This window comes from Neofelis nebulosa, chromosome 14, assembly GCF_028018385.1.
Source record: "Neofelis nebulosa isolate mNeoNeb1 chromosome 14, mNeoNeb1.pri, whole genome shotgun sequence".
NCBI classification, from domain to species: domain Eukaryota; kingdom Metazoa; phylum Chordata; class Mammalia; order Carnivora; family Felidae; genus Neofelis; species Neofelis nebulosa.
In genome coordinates this window covers 23,098,557-23,119,180 of record NC_080795.1, presented here as the reverse complement: position 1 = coordinate 23,119,180, position 20,624 = coordinate 23,098,557, and the positions used below count along the sequence as shown (strand labels likewise).

The 20,624-nt window shown below is 42.5% G+C and overlaps 1 protein-coding gene across 13 annotated transcripts in view; it reads left to right on the top strand.

Moving 5' to 3' along the window:
* Positions 1–19,687, top strand: part of STAU2 (staufen double-stranded RNA binding protein 2) — a 309,584-nt gene extending 289,897 nt beyond the window's left edge. For all 13 annotated transcript variants that reach the window (XM_058699866.1, XM_058699864.1, XM_058699865.1 and 10 more), the window contains 2 exons: positions 17,329–17,417; positions 18,545–19,687. In XM_058699866.1, the coding sequence (XP_058555849.1) occupies positions 17,329–17,417; positions 18,545–18,638 (183 nt within the window). In that variant the 3' untranslated portion in view covers positions 18,639–19,687. The remainder of the gene's footprint in view (positions 1–17,328; positions 17,418–18,544) is intronic.
* The last annotated feature ends 937 nt before the right edge of the window (positions 19,688–20,624 follow it).

Sequence of the window (20,624 nt, the reverse complement as noted above, 5' to 3'; positions counted from 1 at the left end):
AGATTCTGGGGGTGTTTGGGCAGCAGTTATCTTGACTAATACACAGAGCACAGAAATCACAAGTTACTACTCTCTTCCAAACACAGAAAGGCTTCATAGAGGAGGTGCCTGATTTCCCTTGGGGCTCATCCCACATTGCCTCTCAGATACTACTTACATTTACAGATCAGGAATTGCATTGTTGCTTTTTATGCTTGTCCTCATTCATTAATTTTTCTCTTTTGAAATACCATTTTATCCTTACTTGGCTAACAAAACTAGCTATACAAAGCATGAAAGTTGCATGCTATCAAATTCCAAATGGCTTATTGCTTTTAGCACCCTCCCCCCTTTCAGCAAATTCTTCCAGCCTTTTGATAACTTAATTTATATCCTTTCCACATATTTATCCAAAAGGCAGCTTTTAAATTCTGGCATGGTCACCCACTCTTCCTCCTGGGCTTTGATGCTACCAGATGCTAGAACAAAAACATTCACAATATGCCTACAATCTATTTCAATATATAATTCTATCCAACTGAATGTCAGGCATTTCTAAAGAATGCTGTTGGCTGATATAATGTCCCTTGCCCAAGTTAAGGTTTTGATTTTAAATTGCATATTGGAATGCCTTGTGTTACGCTTTCCCCCAATTTATAAATCTATCACAGATTCTCTTTCCAATCTATCTTGCCTCCTTAAAAGATTAACCGTTAAGAGTAGAGTTTAATGTGATATCTTTAGAAAGCAAATGAACAAAAATATTTTGCTTTTGAAAGGGAATGTACCCTCAGGCAAAAGAAAAAAAAAATCTGTCTCTTAATACATGTTGGGAACTGCCAGTTGTCATGCTCACAGCTTAAGATGGATTAGGATTCCATCACTGATCATCACATAAATTCTTATACTTATAACCTTACATCTTCGTCTGCAGCCAAGCAATTAGAAAAGAAAAAGACTGCGTTTGGATATATTAGAATGTGTGGAGTCTGTTAGAGTATCAGCAGTTTCTTGAAACAACTTAAGAGAATTTTTTACTTAAGTGTTCGGCAGACCTAAACCATATCCCCAAACATGTACTAAATTTCGTTTCATTTGAGAGTGAAGGTAGGGGAAGAGGGCCATTCATGATCATGATTATTTAAACATAAAATAAATCTCTTTACTTGATTATATTGTCTTAATTAAGATGTTTTTAGGAAATCAAGATATTAGTTCTTCCTTTGAGATGATTATTTAACCATAGACTTTATTTTTTTATTTTATTTTTTAATTTTTTTTTCAACGTTTTTTATTTATTTTTGGGACAGAGAGAGACAGAGCATGAACGGGGGAGGGGCAGAGACAGAGGGAGACACAGAATCGGAAACAGGCTCCAGGCTCCGAGCCATCAGCCCAGAGCCTGACGCGGGGCTCGAACTCATGGACCGTGAGATCGTGACCTGGCTGAAGTCGGACGCTTAACCGACTGCGCCACCCAGGCGCCCCTAACCATAGACTTTAAAAATTACCAAGCCAAGTGTGATATTGTTGGTGATGTGCTTTTCTTTCCATGGTACCAGAAAAAGAAGATATAATGTACTTGAACTTTATAGTGACTCTGCCTTTCTCTTAGTTTAAAAAAATGAAGGCTTTCTAGAAAAAAATATTAAAATTAATTCCAATAAAATTTATTCCACAGTTGTGATAATGTAATTGGCATCCAATAAGTTTACAACATATGAGAGCACTCACATTGGAGACTTATCATTATGCTTCACTTTCTTCACTTAAAAGACTAACATTTAGCACATAATATTCCACCTGAATAATCAGTCTTTAAACATCAAATTAATGGTTGCTTCTAGGTTTCAATAAATGGGGAAAATGATCTACCCCTTAATTTCCTTAGGGAATTTCTGAGAATTAACAAAACTGAATTAATTAAAATATATTAGTAAGAATTAATAAGAATTAATAAAAATATATAAGGTGACTAGATATTCTTGAACATGACCATTGTTTTTAATCATTCATTCTTTCAAGTCATTAAACTAATAAGTATTTATTATCCATATACCCTTCTAGATCCTGAGTATTTAGCAATGAACAAAAGAGACAAATCTTTGCCCTCATGGGGCTTATGTTCTAATGGGGAACATAGAAAATAAGCAAGGAATTCGTTAAATATATAATAAAACTTCAGAAGCAATAAGCACTACACATGAGGCAGTGTGAGGAGATGAGAGAATCCCAGGCTGGGCGGGGCAGGGCGGTGGCATGTGTGTGTGTAGCTCCTTTAGGTCGAGAGATCACAACGGGTGATGAGTGAGTAGAGGACCAGATGGAGTGAGGAAGAGAGCCATGTGAAGATCTGGGAGAAGAGCCCCAAGTCGAGGGAAAAGCTTATGGAAACCCTTGAGACAGGAATGAACTCAGGGTGTTCTACAAAGAGGAGAGAGGCTGGTGTGGCTGGGGCTCCATGGCTAAGGGGGAGCTCGGTAGGGAAGATATAGCTGGGTTAGTGTCTGCTAGGGCTTTAGCTCAAGTCAGAAGTTGGGGTTTTGTTCTAAGAGTGACCAGGAGCTCCTGGAGGGTCTTGAGCAGGATCTTGACCTGTTCTCATCTACATTTCACACCTACCACTCTGGATTTATTTGAAAGAATGACTTTAGGTCAGGGAGATACAGTTAGGAAGCTATGGCATGAGTCTTGCTGAGAGATGACAGTGACCTGGGCTGGGATGGCAGGAGAGCAGGAGGTGAGACACGGTTGGATTCTAGATGCATTTTAAAGAGGAATTCGTTATCGAGTTTTGTGTGGGAGGTGAGCAAGGTTGATTCCCAGGGTCTTTTGTCAGAGCTGCTGTTTGAATGAGGGTTCCGTGTTCTGGGAGAGGAATGGTTTGGAGAATGGTAATCACAAGTTTGAGTCTGGGCTGATTTTAAATGCCTTTCACGCACCTAAGGGGAGAAATCCACCGGGCAATTGTATGTGTGAACCCTAGGGCAGAAGGCTAGGCTGAAGATAGGTATTGGGGGCCACGAATATTTATAAAGGATTTGTCATAAGCCTCAATGAAATCGTCTAGGGAGAGAATAATGACAGAGAAGATAAGAGTCCCAAGGATGGACTTAGGGGCACCTGGGTGTCTCAGTCCGTTAAGCGTCCGACTTTGGCTCAGGTCATGATCTTGTGGTTTGTGGGTTTGAGTCCCACGTCTGGCTCTGTGCTGACAGCTCAGAGCCTGGTGCCTGCTTCGGATTCTGTGTCTCCCACTCTCTCTGCTTCTTACCTGCTTATGCTCTGTCTCTCTCTGAAAAATAAACATTAACAAAAATTTTTAAAAAATTATGAGAATTCGGCTCCAGAGCCAGGCCATCTGGATCCAAATTCCAAATCTACCAAAAGCAAGTCACGTTGGCCTCACAGAAATTACTTCCTCTGTGTCTCCGTATCCTCACCATTAACCGGGGATGAGGAGCAAACCTACCTGTTGTGGTGACTGTGAAGACTGAGTTAGGAATGTGACGCCTTTAGACGAAAGTGAATGTCAACAGCACAAGATGCCATATCATCTAATAGTTGAGATTTTTACTTGCCCAAGGTCATGTGCCTAGTTGAGGTGGAGCCAGTCATAGAGCCCAGTTTTGCTGGGCTGCAAATTGTGGATTTTTAGCCACTTTGCTGCCTTGCCTGTGAGCAGTAAGCAGGGAGCCAGAGAGAATACCAGTTAGGATCTTTTCCCCGGAGGGTCAACTGCTAAACATGTTCCACACAGTACTGTTTACTGCAGACACCCCCAGGACACCTCCCTCAGATGCATCCGTCGCTTGATGCCTTTGATAGGATGGTTTTAATGATTCAGTCTTCTAAATGGAGACGTTGAGAATAGATACTTTCTCACATAACCAGTGGTGAAGCTCAGGTCCAAGTTTTACCTTTCACACGGAGAACTCAACTTTCACCTGCAAACCATACTCAACACATTACACAGCTCCATCCGTCACCTCCCTGATAACCCTTGTCTTCCTGTATGTGTGCTGGTGTCCTTTACCTGTGTGGCCTTGTCTGTGTAAGCAGGCCTGATGTGAGTATCAGAGAGCCCCAGAGGTGAGCAGCCCTTTCCGGCCCCCCGCGGCCGGCATTGCCTCCCACCTGACAGACGACCCAGCCAGTGGAACCACGCAGTGCACATCACCGGCCCCACCTCAGCAGCCAGCCGCACTCCCAGGGGGCACAGTCCCCTTCCTGTTTGGAGGCCCTTTTGGGGCTTGACCCATCTTTTGGGCTTGACCCAGCTTTCCCCAGAGCAAGGTGCTTCCGTCTTCTACACAACACCTTTCAAACTGTCCAGGACACTGTGCCCATCGATTCCCACCCACCTCCCAGTCCAGCCATTCTGAACTGCCTTGCACGAGGAGCCCCCCGCCCCCGCCTCCGCTGACAACACCCTCCTCTCACAGTTTGCCCCACTGAAAAAGTCCTCCTCACCCTACATCTCACCCCAAGTGTTGCCTCTGTGTGACTTCCGGTGTTCCCTGGGGAGAACCTGAGTGCCCTTTCTCAGTTTGACTTCAGCTGTACATTCTTTCTTACAGCGATTATCTTGGTAGATTGGTGTTGGCCTCATGCCTTTCTCCCTGCTGCAAGACCCAGCGCAGAAGGCAGGGACTGTGCATGTTGCTCTTGGTTTTCCTGGTACCTTGTGTGGAGCCTGGTTCTCCATAAATATTTGTTGAGTGAATGATGGTACCCAGTTGTGATTCAGATAGGCCAGGCCCCTTCCTCTAGTAGATCACAGACTGTGACAAGTGTTATGAGGAAAATGAACAAGGTTGCGTGATTTGCTGGGGGTGGGGGGGACACCCTAGACGGGGTGTTCACTCCCTCTGCCCCAACTCAACCGGAGCTGAGACCTGAAGGCTGACAAGTGGCCAGTCATGAGAAGGGGTGGCCAGAAGGACCGGCCAGCCTGAATCCGCGAGGTGGGAAAGAGCTTATCCCTGTTGAGGAACAAAAAGGAGGTTAGGACAGAGCATTCGGGGTGAAAAGGAGAGTGATGCATGGGTCCCTAAGGGTGGGGGCCGGTCCTCACAGGGTTTAGGTGATGACTGGCTTGACACTGGTGTGCCGCTTGCTTGGAGTGGGGCGAGAGCTCCTTCAGTCCTGCCTGACGTGGCCAGCAGACGGCCAGCGGCATCAACAAGGCACCCGGCACAGCTGGCCCCACTTCTTCCCAAGCCCCAGCCTTCTCTTTCCCGGACATTCTCCTTCTCAGGCCCAACACCAGCTGGTCTCAGGAGAGTACGGTATCAGACCTTCACACCCCCGTGTGACTCGCAGTGCCCCGCTAAAGGAATGGTGGCTTAAAACAGCACCTACGTATCATCTCACAGGCTGTAGTCGGAAGTCAGACACCATCTCACCGGGCTCAAATCAAGGTGTCAGTGGTGCTGTGTTCCTTTCTGGAGACTCTGGGGGGAATCCGTGCCCTTGCCTTTTCTAGCTTCTGTAAGCTTCCTACATTCTTTGCTTCGTGGTCCCATCATTGGCATTCAAAGCTAGTAAGGCACATCCCTCTGAGGCTTCTGGCACCATCATGTGACCGTCTCTGACCAGAGCTGGGAGAGGACCCCTGAGGTTAAAGACTTGCGTTTGGATTGGCCGTGAATCCCCCCTCCGCAGGTCCCGTCGGGAATTGGATCCTGGACATCTTTGCCATTATTCTGCCTTCCACAGGACTCCTAGCTCTTAAAAGAACAGTCAGATACAACGTGTGGACTGTTGGGATGTAGATTCAAAAACCAACGTTAAAAGACATCTTTGAGGCCATCAGGAAAAGTTTAACATGACCCAGGTATTTAGATGATAAAAAGGATTTGTTCTTAATTTTGTTAGGTGTGATCGTGGCATGTGTCTTTATCTGATACCTGATTTGGAATCCTACAGGAAGACATGAAGATACATGAAACAAGATTGGAAAAGTACTGATAATTCTTTTTTTTTAAATTTTTTTTAATGTTTGTTTTTGAGAGAGAAAGAGAGAGACAGAACACAAGGGGAGGGGCAGAGAGAGGGACACAATTGCAAGCAACCCCCAAGCTCTGAGCTGTCAGCACAGAGCTTGACGTGGGGCTCGAACTTGTGAACCGCGAGATGATGACCTGAGCCAAAGTCAGACACTTAACTGACTGAGCCATGCTGGTGCCCCAAAATACTAATAATTCTTGATCTGAGTGATAGGTGGTGGGGCGGGGGAGGGGGGGGCAGGGGGGTTCAGTATACACTATCCTTTGTACTTTTTTGGATGTTTGGAACTTTTATTTTAAAAAGTAAATATATATACTTTTATTTTAAATATATATTATATATTATATTATATTATATTTATTAATATTTATATATTATATAAATAAAATATATAAAAATATAAAATATATAAAATATATATATTAAAAAGTAAATATATATACTTTTATTTTTAAATATATATATATATATATATGATCAGATATCAGTAAGAGGCTAAGGAGACATTTGGGATGGAGGTAAAGATCTATTCTGGCCCCCTCTCGGCTGCAATTTGACCACTAGGATGGCCACCAAATGCCCCAAGAAAAGAAATCAGGCTTCTGCATGCCTCACTCATTGAGGGAATCAGCAAGGCCTGCAAACTTGGACTCTATTTCAGTACAACCAAAAGTTCAAAACTAAACAAAACTTTATAGGTTATATTGTTTGACCATCATTCCCTGTTGTTCCCAGCTACCCCCTACAGCCATGCAATCTAAGAACCCATTAAATGCAATAAAAACTATGAAATAACTATACATTTTTTTTCAATCATATGCTCAAACCTAACTGGAATTTCTGAATAGGCAGAGCAGTGTGTGTCCATATTCAGTAACAATGCTTCTCCTTCTCTTCGTAGTAGGATGTCAAAGAACCAAGAAATCCCAAAGAGACCTTTAGGACAGTGGGGAGAAGGGCTGCCAAGGCAGAATTTAGGCACCATTGCCCTGCAGAATCAGGCTCGCCTTGGGTGGGAGAGGCTCACCTCTGTTCCTGTTTCAGGATGTGCCACCCCATTGTTGGGTCCTCCCAGGTAGGGTTTCCCAGGCACTTTCTTTGTAGCCCTCACATTAGCCCAGGGAAGGGGGAAGCACTGGTTACAGACATCAAAGATGACAGAAGCCAAACCCAAATGGCTGACATTTCAAAAAGTCAGTAACTATCATCTGTATTCCTTGGAGGTAGATTGTGGACAGAACCTTCTCTTACATGGATAGAGATGACCCAGCTCTACTTTCCCGGGACCATTTATCCTAAAGCATATTGGCTGCAGAGCCCGCATGAAGGTGAGGATGGGAGGGGTGTGTGAAAGAAGGAGAGAGAGCCTCATAAGAGAGAAGCTTTGGAAGATGCCCTGAAGTAAGGAAAAGCCAGCTAGAACAAGATGCTCACTTACAGAATAGAGAGAAGACAAAGCACAAATGTGTTTGTGAGTACTTATCTGTCTTAGGTGGCTCCAGATGGAAGCTGGTGGATAACCAACCAAGCAATATTCTTTGAGGATCTTCTGTAAATACATTGTGCTAGTTTCAAACAGGAAAATGGCTCTTCCAACCAAGGGTTGACCGACTACATGAGAGACAGGACATAAACACGTTGAAGACAGCCCACAGTTCAGGGAGGCAAATGGCAAGGGCTGTCAGAAGTTCATGGGTAGGAGACAGGCTGGGAGTCAGAGAAGTCCACCCTAGGAAAATGAAAGACTGCAGGAGCAAAGGTGTAGAGGTAAAAAAAACTCAGATGTCTCCATCAGACAGGAGGCAGACCAGACAGACCAGGGTGGAAGATCCATGTGGGCAGGGCTTCTGCAATGTTGGTGTCTCTCAGGCCAACTGGCTGGGGAGCTCTTGATAACACTGACACCTGCCAGGTGTTCCTGAGGCTGGTGACCAGTCTGTTGGCTCAGACATCACACTCTGGGAAACACAGTGTAATGAAATTGCAGTAAATGAGGTTATAGAGTAGAATGGGGCCAGCTGATGCATGGCCTTGAATGCCAGGCCAAGGATACAGAATGTTATTTGGTGGCTGGAAGTTAGTAGTGGCTTTTGATTAAGGGGAAGGCATAATGATAGGGTTCTCTTAGGAAGAAAGATGGGTAAGCAATGTGCTAGAAAAAAGATAGAAATGCGTAAAAAACTGGACATAAATAACATGGAGATAGAGAGTATAAAGAATTTTATGACTGGATGTTGGTCTCAGCAGAGAAAATTGTGTAATAAAAGCTTTCATTCATGGTCCAGACGTTAACCTCTCAAACAATCCAATGCAGTAAGTGTTGTAGTCTCCAATTTACAGATGATGAAAAAGAAGCTCAGAGAGATAAAGTAACTTGCATAGACACAACTTGTCTACAGTAGGGCTGGAATTTTAGTCTAGGGCTGATGGGCTCCAAATGCCATGCTCTCCTCCCTTCCTTGTCCAGATGACAGGTAGAGTGTATTAGCTGTCTCTTGCTGCAATGACAAATTACTAGACTTAGTGGCTTAACCACACAAATGCATTATCTTAAGGGGCACCTGGGTGGCTCAGTTGGTCAAGCATCCAACTTCGGCTCAAGTCATGATCTCATGGTTCATGAGTTCAAGCCCCACATTGGGCTCTCTGTTGTCAGCAAGGAAGCCTGCTTTGGATCCTCTGTCCCCTTCTCTCTGTGCCCCTCCCCTGCTCATGCTCTCTCTCTCTCTCTTTCTCTTTCTCTCATCTTTCTCAAAAAATAAATAAACTTGGGGCACCTGGGTGGCTCAGTTGGTTAAGTAACCAACTCTTGATTTCGGCTCAGTCATGATTTCACGCTTCCATGAGTTCAAGCCCCATATCAGGCTCTGTGCAGGCAGTGTGGAGCCTGCTTGGGATTTTCTCTCTCCCTCTCTCTCTCTCTCTACCCCTTCCCCACTCACACTGTACCTGTCTCTCTCAAAATAAATAAATAAATAACTTTAAAAAAAGAAAAAATTTTAATATATAAGTAATAAAACAAATGATTATCTTAGAGTTCTGTAGATTCTCTATAGAGAACCCCTGGGCTAAAATCCAGGTATCAGCAGTTCTTTTTTTTCTTTTCTTTTCTTTTTTTTTTTTTTTTTTGGCTTGAGGTGCAAATTGGTCTTCTTGGCTTTTCCAGCTTCTGGAGCCCACCTCCATTTCTTGGCTTGTGTCTTCCTTTCTCTGTCTTCAAAACTAACAACATTACTCTGACCATTTTCCCCAGCCCTGTCTTTCTCTCTCACCAAATTCGGGAAAGATTCTCTGATATTAAGGACTCATGTGATTAGATTGGACCCACTTGGATAATCCAAGATAATCTCCACATCTCAATGTTTATACCTCAGTCTTATCTGCAAAATCACTTTTGCCTTATGAGGTAACATATGCACATCCTGGAGATCAGGACATAGACACTTTGGTGGGGGGGGGGGGACATTATCCTGCCAAGCACAGAGTGATGCTGCTGCCATTCTTGGACACTTGGTTTTGTGCCCAACATCATGTTTGGGTAACACACCATTACAAAGGGGATTTTTTGTTGAATCAACAGTAATGAAATAAAGGACAACACAGGAATTTTTGAAGGAATGGTGTTGGTAGAACAGAAACAGTATGGTTGGAGTAAGAGCTGGCAGCATGGATGCCACTGCTAAAATTTGTTCTAAACACACTCAAAACATTCCTCTGCATCGTTAATCCCACTTAAATTTGACTCTATCATTGTCAAGATGAGCAGCTACATGGATTACCCAATGTAGGAGCCTGACCACAGAATATAGATGATGCCTAAGTCTGTAGTTTCAGTGCCAAAGTTTGTACTAATTCCCCAAATTCTAGAGTCAAATTCCTATTCTCTGCTTTAGTAGTCTGTCTAAAATATGCATGCCTTCACACCGCTGCCGGACCTCTTTTTATTTTATTTTATTTTATTTTATTTTATTTTATTTTATTATTTTATTTTTTGATGATGAGTAGCCATTACCTTAGCAGGCTGACATCCCTTTGTTCCAACAGTAAGCCATTTATAAAGTATGAATTTTACGGAAATTATATGAACCAATAGGTTTATGTGAGCATAAATGGTAAGTGCAGGCTATATGAAATTGTTAGAATCAGGGCAGCAAATGGTTTAGTTAAAGCTCAATATAATCCTTTATCATTTTATTTTTAAAGTCCTATCACTGATTCATCTGAAATGTGATAGACTGAGGATCTTATCGTAATATGACAAAATTTAGAAATACAATTTTCTCTTTTGGGTTTCTTTTGTTTTATAGAAAGAGAGAGTTGGCATTTTGTTATAGACCTTTCAAAGCAAGAAAATGATAACTCAGGAACATTAAAATTCACGTTCTTTGGGCAATAAGCCCTAAGCTTACTGAAGAACCTGCTGGTTTGCAGTCACTGAAATGATTTAATAGGGAGCCAGTCTCAAAGATTGTTGAGACAAGAAGTTAGGAGAGCCCTCAACTACAAGTGAGGGCGGTTGCTGTTGAAGCCTATTGTTTTCTCATTTAAGAAGCCTGATTTAGTGAGCTGCACATATGATCACGGTGTGCATTCTGAAATGAATCTAGCAGTGAGAGTGGCTCCCAGGAAGAGTTCCACATGAACAAGCGCCTCAGGGGGAAAAGGCAAACAAAACAAACCTTGGGCACTTGCTTAAAAATGAAGGCCACATTCGGGCATGTGTGGTTGCCATTGACTTTAATGGGAACATCCTGTCTGTTTCTGGGATTCAGAACATAAAACCGGTGGGAAAAGTGTGAAATGGGGAAAAAAAGAAATAAAAGTATCCATTGGGCATTGTGTTTAAAGATGAGAAGAACTGTGTGTCATAAAGGGATGAGTTAAAATTCACATTTTGCCAGTGAAGACCATTGTTGTGTCTCAAAAAATTCTTTAATACTGTTGCGTTTGATTCCTGAAAAAGGAAGCAGGAGGAATAGGCACTGGTTTCAACACAATTTGCTAATTTCTGATTGACAAGAGGAAAGTTAGAAATTGCAGAAATGGCTGGGAAGACTCACCTCCATTCTGCAGACACACACACACACACACACACACACACACACACAAGCGCATGCATGCGTGCAAACCAAGACCAACAAACAGGCATGGAAAGTATCTTACTGGCATCTTGTTTCTGGTATTGCTATAACTACGCACAAAACAAGTGATACATGAAATGGTAGCGACATCTGTTCAAGAACCTGTGGGGCTTTCCTCACAAAACAGTTGTAAAATCTTTTGGGGACAAAAATATTTCTACGTATCTGTGTAGATGCTTTCTTTTAAGGGAAACACACACACACACACACACACACACACACACACACACGAACAAGTGTTGAGCTGAAAAGACAAGAATAAGGAAAAGAAATGTTATCCATGTCTTAAAATGCTTCTTTAATTTTTCTCCTTTCAAACCAAGCTACGTGAATTGCCTCGAAGGTACCGATTTTTTTCTTTTTTCTTTTCTTTTCTTTCCTCTTTTCTTAGAATCTCAAAACATGGAAATTGTCATAAAGCTAAAGTTTAAGATTCCCCTTGGTCAGACCGTAGTAACACACACTTGAATGCTGAGTGAGTTTGTTTTTATTTGGTAGGAAACATTTTCTGACCTTGGAAATGAAATTGTTCAGTTGTCTGTTTGTTTATGGCTGAAGCTGTATGGAGGGTTCTGGGTACTTGTGTTCTGGGTACTTTGAAATTCTCAAATCCACAGTGTATGGGAAGTTATACAACTTGGGTTTAATCATCGTTCAGGATGTTCCTCATTAAGGAACCCAGATTTACCTCCTTCCCACGACTCCCCAACATTAGTTTACATTTATCACACAGCAAACCGTCCAGGCTGAGGGGGTGAACTGCAGACAGTAGGAGCTGAGCCTCTCGTTATCTATTTACCCTCTCAGTAGTAGACAATGTAGAACTTGTGCCTTGAGCAGGCTGCAAATGTCTCTCCAAATGAGTTATTCGACTTTTCCCTCACTCCAGTGTCCTTTAATATCAGGTAGCATTTTTATAATATAGTCTTAATTGTTTTAAATAACTGGCCTCTAGTAAGTACAATTTATTCAGTTGGAATGGTTGAAACATGGAGATTTTGTTGATTTTACCATCTTCTGGACAGATTTGGATGTGCAAAGTAACATGTCTTGGTGGACCATTAAATGTTAGCATTTGTTGGCAAAGCCATTCCATTATACATTCTTCTTTGAAATGACTGATGATTGAGTCTTGCTAAATGTAATATGGCTATTTTGGACATTGCTGCATTATCCTATTTTTGTAGCCACTTTGCTGTGGAAAGTGAAGCACACCCATCTCACAGATGGAATTTTTTAATCTGCAAAGTATCCTTTCTGGGAAAGTGGTGGTTGATGAACTGGGGGTAGGGTGGCAGCTCCCCAGCCGAGCTCATGACAAGTGAGAGATGAGGCAGCCAGGGCCGGTGTTCCATTCATACCTGTGGGCGGATGCACCTGGTGGGCAGCCCCTGCCCATCTCTGCTTTCCTAAAGGTACTTAGCTTATCACTCTCTATAAATCACAGCCACGCCCTCCGTCCTTTCCCTGTCCGTTCATCTTCCCAATCCCAGCATCCCAGCCCCTCCCCTTGCTGCAGCATCCTGCATGCCACAGTCCCAGGCAAACCGTGCAGCTTGATTTTCCCTCTGGCCAGCAACCCCTGGCGGGTGAGGAATGAACTCTTCTCAGAACAACAGAGGGGAGATGAATAAATGATCAAGACTTGGTACCCTTAGAATGTTGAGAAATGGAGAATTGAACCACCTTGTTTGGGAGCCGTTGGGTAATTCAAGTGACAAAATAAGTACCGTAGCAATTCAATTTTAGCCCAATCTACACTTGTTACAGAAGCACTGAACAGAGCCTCAGAAGTCAACACACAAGATAATAAATCCCTTGTCTAGAAAATGGAGATAATTGTATGAGCTTACCTCCAGTAATTATTGTGGGGGAATAATTAATAGAATGAGTATGGAGGAGGGAATAAGAGTGATCTGGAAATGATAATGTTGAAAAAAGTCATGCTGAAATTGGCTTAGGTGTGAAGGAAATAAAGTGATCTGGTCAAGAATGTGCACTGGGTTCAAATCCATGCTCTGCCACTTACTAGCTGTGTGACCTTTGAATAGGTTACTGAATTCCTCATGGGTAGGACCTACCTGTAGGGCTGTGGGAACACCTGAGGCCACTCAGGTAAATGGCCTGGTTTCATGACTATGGCAGGGTGATGCTCATCAAATGGTAGCTATTACTGTTTACAGAGAAGATAAATCGTCTTCATTGTCTTTTATAAATTAGCAAGAAGTCCTCTCCTATTTATAAGCAATTGTATTCAGGATTATCAATAAGTTGTGGGTTGAAATTATCTCATCAGATAAATAAGGGAATATTGTTTGGAAGCCTTTAAGCATACCTTTGGAGGGAAGCAGCCACACAAGAATTCTGAAAATCCGTTCATGGCATTGAGTGAAAGAGCACGCCGCCCTTCCAGCCTGCAGGACATTCTTTGTGTGACGACAGGCATTTTGAAAGTGCACAGAGACCTGCCCGACATGTTGATAAAATCATCCAGGAGATTTTGCAAGAGCCAAAACACTGAACCTGCTCTCTGAGACCTGGCCTGCATCTCATATGTTGGATAGAAGAGAGCAGGTGTCACGGGGTCCTGGACTTGGTGTAGCAAGACATTTGGTTCTTGGTATTCAGGCAACAAGTATTCCAACGACAACTAGTAAAATGGGCTGCAATTAGCCTACAAATGACTTTTTAAAGTTGTTTTTTAAATTTTTAAAAGTCATTTTTGGTTGTCATTTTTGGGACCAGGGAGCCCTGGGGTTCTCTTGTGTCTCATTCAGCAATATGACATTGCTGATTTAAATTTACAGGCACTAAAGAGCTTTCCACAATAGTTCATGTGGGAAGCAATTGATAAAAATTGGCATTCCTGACAATAATCCACATACTAATGGATCAGAAAAAAAGAATAGTTATTTAACTTTTTTTTTATTTTAAAAAAGGTGCTCCTGAGGGGCTCAGTCACTTAAGCGCCTGGCTCTTGATTTTGGCTCAGGTCATGATCTTGCAGTTTATGAGATTGAGCCCCGCATTAGGCTCTGCACTGACAGTGCGGAAGCCCCTTCAGATTTTCTCTCACCTTCTCCCTCTGCCCCTCCCTGCTCGTATGCCCATGCACCCTCTCTCTCCCTCTCTCAAAAATAGACATTTAAAAAAAATTATTTAAAAAAAAGAATAGGTGTTCATTTGTTCAAAATTGTTGAATATACAAAGACCTGTAAGTTCGTTAGTGCTCCCCCCCACTCCGCCCCACCAATGTAGTTGGGCTATCTGGAAAGATCAGGCATGGACTGCTCTTTAGAGCTTTGCAGTGAGTGGGCCTCATGCCTCACCCAGTACATGCATATGTAAGGCAGGACTCCAGAGCTCAGGTTCATGTAACAAGCCCATGAGAATGTGCACACCCACAGGACTTTTCCCAGGGTAGTCACCTGGGAAGGCTGTCCAGCACAACCCAGCATTGCAGGATTTAGAAGGACCTCAGAGATTACCCAAGTGATTTTAAATGAGAGCCAAATCCCTCTGCAGGTTTCTTTTGGGGGAGGGGAATTGTCCAAATCTGGGTCTTTTGAGGCTCAATTTAATTTTTGAAAGCAACCAAACTTCACTCAAAGCCAGATCTAGTGAATAAGGTAAATGGTCAGGATGGACAAATGAAAACTAAGGTGGGGCCATAAAATGACAAAACTGGTTGGCTCTAATGACCCACAAAGTGGTTCTGAGAGATTAATTCCAAAAGCACCTAAAGAAACATCAGCTCCTCACATTACTACTGTGGTCACAACCTCTCTGAGGGAGGTGAAAAAGCTCATGTCAGATCTAAAAATATTCATGCTTTTTGGCCCAGAAATTCAATTTCTAGGAATCTATCATAAGGAAGTTATTGAGATGGTATGCAAAAATTTAACTATTTGAAATCTGGATGCAGTGTTAATAATCACTTAAATTTGGGAGTGTCCTAAATGTCCAACAGTAGGGATTGGCTGAATATAGAAGGACCTCTAAAGTCAATATACTGAGCAGTCACGCAAAATAATGCTACTGAAGTGTTTTTATTGATATGGAAAACTGCTCACATTTAATGAAAAGAGCAGGTTATAAAATGGTGTGAAGATATGATCCAGGTGAAAGTTTGTACATATGGGGAAGGGATAGAAAAGTAAAGGGAAAGACATTAGACCAAGTAGTAAATGGTGGATGGGCCTGTGAATATTTTCACACTGTTTTTGCTTGTACCTCTTATGATTTTCCTATAATGAAAATTATTTTTATAATAAAAATATAATAAAAAGAAACATCACAGAAAGGAAAAGGAGGTTCTACTGTCCTTAAGGAGGCATTACGATGGACCTATTTTAGTTTGTTAGAGTTCTCATAGCAAAATGCCACAAACTGAGTGGTTTAATAAACAGAAATATATCTTGTCACAGTTCTGGAGGCTGGGAGTCCAGAGTCAAGGTGCTGGCAGTTTTGGTTCCCTCTGAGGGTGTGAGGGAGAATCTGTTCCAAGGCCTCTCCATAGCATCTGGCAGTTTGCTGGCAATCGGTGACGTCCCTTGGCTTCTGTTCTATCACTTCAATCTCTGCCTTCCTCTCCACAGGCTGTTCTCCCCGTGTGTGTGTGTGTGTGTGTGTGTGTGTGTGTGTGTGTGTGTCTACATCCTAAGTTCCCCTTATTATAAGGACATTAGACATATTGGCTCTGGGCCCATTCTATTCCAGTAGGACTTCATCTTACTTAGATCTGCAATGTCCCTGTTTTCAAATACGGCCACATCTGAGGTATTGGGGGTTAGGACTTCAACATATAGATTTGGGGAGTAGTGGGGGGGACACAATTCAACCAGCAATAGTACCGCAATGAAATAGCCACACTGCTTCTACCCAACTGAAAGTACTGCTTACCTGTCATGTCAGCCTGTGCCAGCTGCTGTACACGTAGTACGAGCGTGGGCCAAGACCAGGAGTTGGGGGGGGGGGGGGGGGGGGGGACACCGACATCCCTGCTCAATTTTCCTGGAAACCTAAAACTACTCTTAAAAAAATTAAGTCTATTAATTTAAAAAGGAAAACCAAAAAATATGTTACAAATAATGAAATTTGCAAGGGATCACACAGTCAGCTACCCAAAAGGGGCCTTTGGCAGATAAAAGTTTGGGAAACTGCAAGAGTTAGCCCTTTTTCCAAGGTAGTTGAGAGGATACAGATGACCAAAGTGTGACCCAGTGGGATCTCCAGGATTCAAACAACGCTGGCCGCTCACACCTATCTCAGACTCAACAAAGCCCTTCTAATGGAGCTTTAAGGGGGTGGGGGATGGGGGAGGGGAAGGAGAACCAAATTCTTATTCAAAGAAATAACAATTTGGAACGTGCACAAGAGTGTCAACAAGTTATGTAGATCTTATCAGCATCACATTTTTGGTGCCTCCCAGCTATCCAGCGAGGCTCAGCCAGCCTGTCAACACCCTTCAGCATCCCACGCAAGACGGGCATATCAACACCTCGGGAGGCTCTGCTGTGGCCAGGCCTGCCTCCCCGGGGCCCCAAAGAGTGCACGTTTTCCCTCTCCTCACAGAATACCATCGTACCATCCCCTTTGTATGCATGAGTGTCTTGGGCCAATTTCTCTGCTCACATCCTGTGACTTGGTTGGGGATAGCTATAAAATGGAACAATACCTTTATGCTAACTTTGGAAAGAGTACCTAACTTGGGAAAATCTGATGTTGCATTGTCTGAAGGAAGGGAATGTGTAGTTTCAGTAATGTGAGGAGAAAATGTTATTATAGTCAAAATATAATACATTATATTTATATATGTATTTATATATATGTGTATATATATATTTATATGTCAAACTATAATAGGCTTATACTAGGTGCTTCTACATTTGCAGATAAAAACTCTGTGATTTTACAAAATTATGGATGGGGGCTAAGGCATGAAACTTTGGAGATTCTCCTCCCCACCTCCTCCCACTTCGCCACAGAAATAAGGCCCTCATAGCATACAATTGCTTCGTGATAATACAGCCTTTCAAATGTAATTTTGCTAAATGATGCAAAAAAAGCATTTATTTAGACCAGTGAAAATTATACTCTTTACTATACATCTCAGCTTTCTTTTACAATTACCTGTTTATTAATATTAAAGTCAATGAATGGATCTCCTTGTTTGTGTGTTTGTTTTCATTTTTAGGCAGCTTTAAGTGCCTTGAAACAATTTTCTGAACAAGGACTGGACCCAATGGAAGGGGCAATGAATATTGAAAAAGGTTCTCTTGAAAAGTGAGTAAATCTTCTGCTATATTCTTACATTTCTAATTTTGCAATTGTACAAAAAAATAAGATATAGATAACAATAAGGTAAAAAAAACCCTCAAGACAATAATATCTATATCTTATAAAATTATTCATATTACAGTTAAATGTAAATAAATGAGAAACGATATATATATGGTCATTTTCATTTCCTCTAGTACATATGTGAAAGTTTTAATCTACTAATTGATCATTTTTTTCTCCATTTCAATGCCTTTTTTGTAAATATTTATGTGAGTTTTATTGACTATAGAGACTTGCACAACTTTTAAAATACTGTTTTTACTTCATACTGTTGAGGTTTCTTCTGTCTAAACCTTTTCTGACATACAAACTTGCGCTCACACTCCTGCTAAGTTGTGGGCGCAAGAGAGAGAAAAGAAAAAGAAGTCCAGAAGAGGTATCCCCTCCCCTTGACCGCATTTTGTTTTCCACGTTGTTCTAGAAACACAAGCACCCGTTGCCACAAAAGTGTGGCTCCCAAGGACTGCAAAGGCAAGAATGTAGCTGTAGCAAGAATTTCTGAAATCGAGTGCATAGTTCTTTTTTATGATATCGAATGTCAGGTCTCACCTGAGCGACTGAATTTTAGGTCTCTCCAGAGGCCCAATTTATACTAAAGAAATTGAAAGCAATTGCATTTACATAGAGGAATCCGAATTCTTTCCAAGCCCTAAAAATCGCAGGTGAGATTTCAAAACGCCCATAGGAGATAACGTTTTTTAGAATGAAAACAAACCGATAACCCAGGAAGTGAAAAACAGATACATCGATCCTCCGGTTAAATAAGCATAGCCCCAAAACAGCATTTGGTCATTAATATGTAAGAGGTGAGAGCGTGAGAAGAAAGCATTTGGTAAACAGACGCGGTATTTTCTGTTGTCAATAGATTGGCAACCATTTATAAGCTAATTTAATCAAAACCATTTCCACATGATCTCATCAGTAGACTATCTGAACATAAATATTGTTGTTTCACTTTAAAATGTCACTTTTGTGGTGACCTTTGAATCCTGTGTGCCATCTGCTAATAAACATGTCTGAAGACGTGCAACCCTGGACCTTCAGCTCTTGTTAATGTATTAATCTTCCAGACAAGCCCAGCATCTGGGAGAGAAAGCGGACAATAACCAGACACACCCGGGCTCCATCGCTCAGGACTGCAAGAAATCAAAGTCGGTCATCTAGCAGCTCCCAGAACCACGGCTGCCACCACATCCTTATAAACCTGTCAGCACGCATGAGGGTGTCTGTGTTCAAGGAAATGAATGACTAATACCATTATTTGAGTCTTATGTGAAGACAACACTATTCTAACACAAGAGATAATATACATAGTACTGTTTATTCAACTGGGGAAAAATAAAACTTTGAGCATTTCCCTCGGAACTTGAGATCAGATCATAACTCACTTGCCCGGAGGCAGGAGAAATCTGATCCTGCTACTGGAGCTTGAAATAACAATTAATGAAAAGTGTTAGAAACAGAGGTAAAAATTTTAAATGATTAATAGAGAAATTGGGTTTGGTTCCGTTGTTATGATTGTTTTGTCGTGGAGCTTGTGTTCAGTTATATTCTCTCTCTCTCTCTCTCTCTCTCTCTCTCTCTCTCGTTTTAAATAATGCTTGACGATTCAAAGATTAACCAATGATGTGCTGTGGAATGTGATGGTCGTTGTCTTCATATAGAGTCACACCGTTTCTCTTTTTATGCAGATATTTATAATCTTCATCCTGTATCAATACGAATGACTTTGAGGTGCACGCCTCAAAGATGTATGCAAACAAACAAGGTTTAAATCAGGTCAGATATTTTATTTACCATATGAAATCGTGTTAGGAACAACTAGTTTCAATATACTCCAGGAATTAAAAAACAAAAACAAGAAAAAAACAGTTGTGGGTTTTGAGCTCCATAATACTATTAGCCACTAAGGAGGCGTCTTGCCTCCACTGACCATTTCTCCAGATTCCACGTTCCGTTGTGGAAGTCGCACCCACCCTCATCCGTGTGTCATAGCCACTCACTGTTTGCATCGAGAGCGTTTTTAATAACTGCCTCTGGACTTGGGACAGTGAGTAGGATCAAAATAAATAATGTACATGGCGGGGAAGGGAAAGCCTGTCGGAGGAGCCGTAAGAGTCTTGCCAGCTTGTAGCCAGCCACGCTCTGGACCAGCATGTTGGAATCCAGCGTGTACCGAATGCAGTAAAAAAATTGGTCGGTTTCTGTGTGAAGTGTTGTCATTGTTGTTCTTTCGTTCCCTGGCTCTCATCTCTTAAACATCACCTCGGTGAGACCCATCCCAAAGGCCGCCACCCAGCCCAGTCATCCTGCGCCACGGTGGCTTTAGAGGGTGTCCCGGCTCCTGCGCCACCAGCTGTATCTGTGAAACTGCAGAGCGGCCTCCTGGGTGACGAGGAGCTGGGTTCCTGACCAGCCAACGTCATCTCATTGTTCAGCCTTTCTCCTTATTGATTCACAGACGTTGTGCAATGAGAAAACACTATATGGCCTAACTGCTCGACCCAACGTGACAATAGGAATATGATTATGTAAGATTTCATAAGCAAAACCACCACAAATCATGATCTGGCTGACTCACACGCGACTGGAGGATAAACAAACAGCAACATAAGGAAATAACTCGAAGGTTGTTTTTAATGATTCCCATGTGGGGAAGTCCGCCAGTGTTGGGAGGGCCGGTGCCCTCGGAGGAAATAGGTTTCATTACATAAAGCTGGGTCCTGGTGGAGATCAGCGCATTTGTAAAGTTGGGGTTCACAAGGTAAGCCAAGCTGAACGATACGTCCTGCTGCCTCGCGCCAGGATGCGGAGAGCCCTGAATCATTGCCTTCGAAGGGGACAGGCTGTTTCTTCTGCTCTGCCTTTTACCACCTGAGGCTTAGGCCCTCAACCGGGTGGGGAACCGGCCCGTACGCAGCACCACTTCGGGCAGGGGCTTTAAAGTGGATCTTCAGTTTACCAAACACAATAAACACGGGCTACCTCCTGCAGCCCACGGTCAGAACAACACCAAGGCCGTCAAGGCTGTAGGGGAGTGATGAGCCCAGGGAACAAACGAGCTAATCAGTTCTCACAACCCAAATATCTGAAACATTTAACTCTTGAGCTCTCTGACGTGAGCCATCCTCACGGCTGAGGTATCCCTGA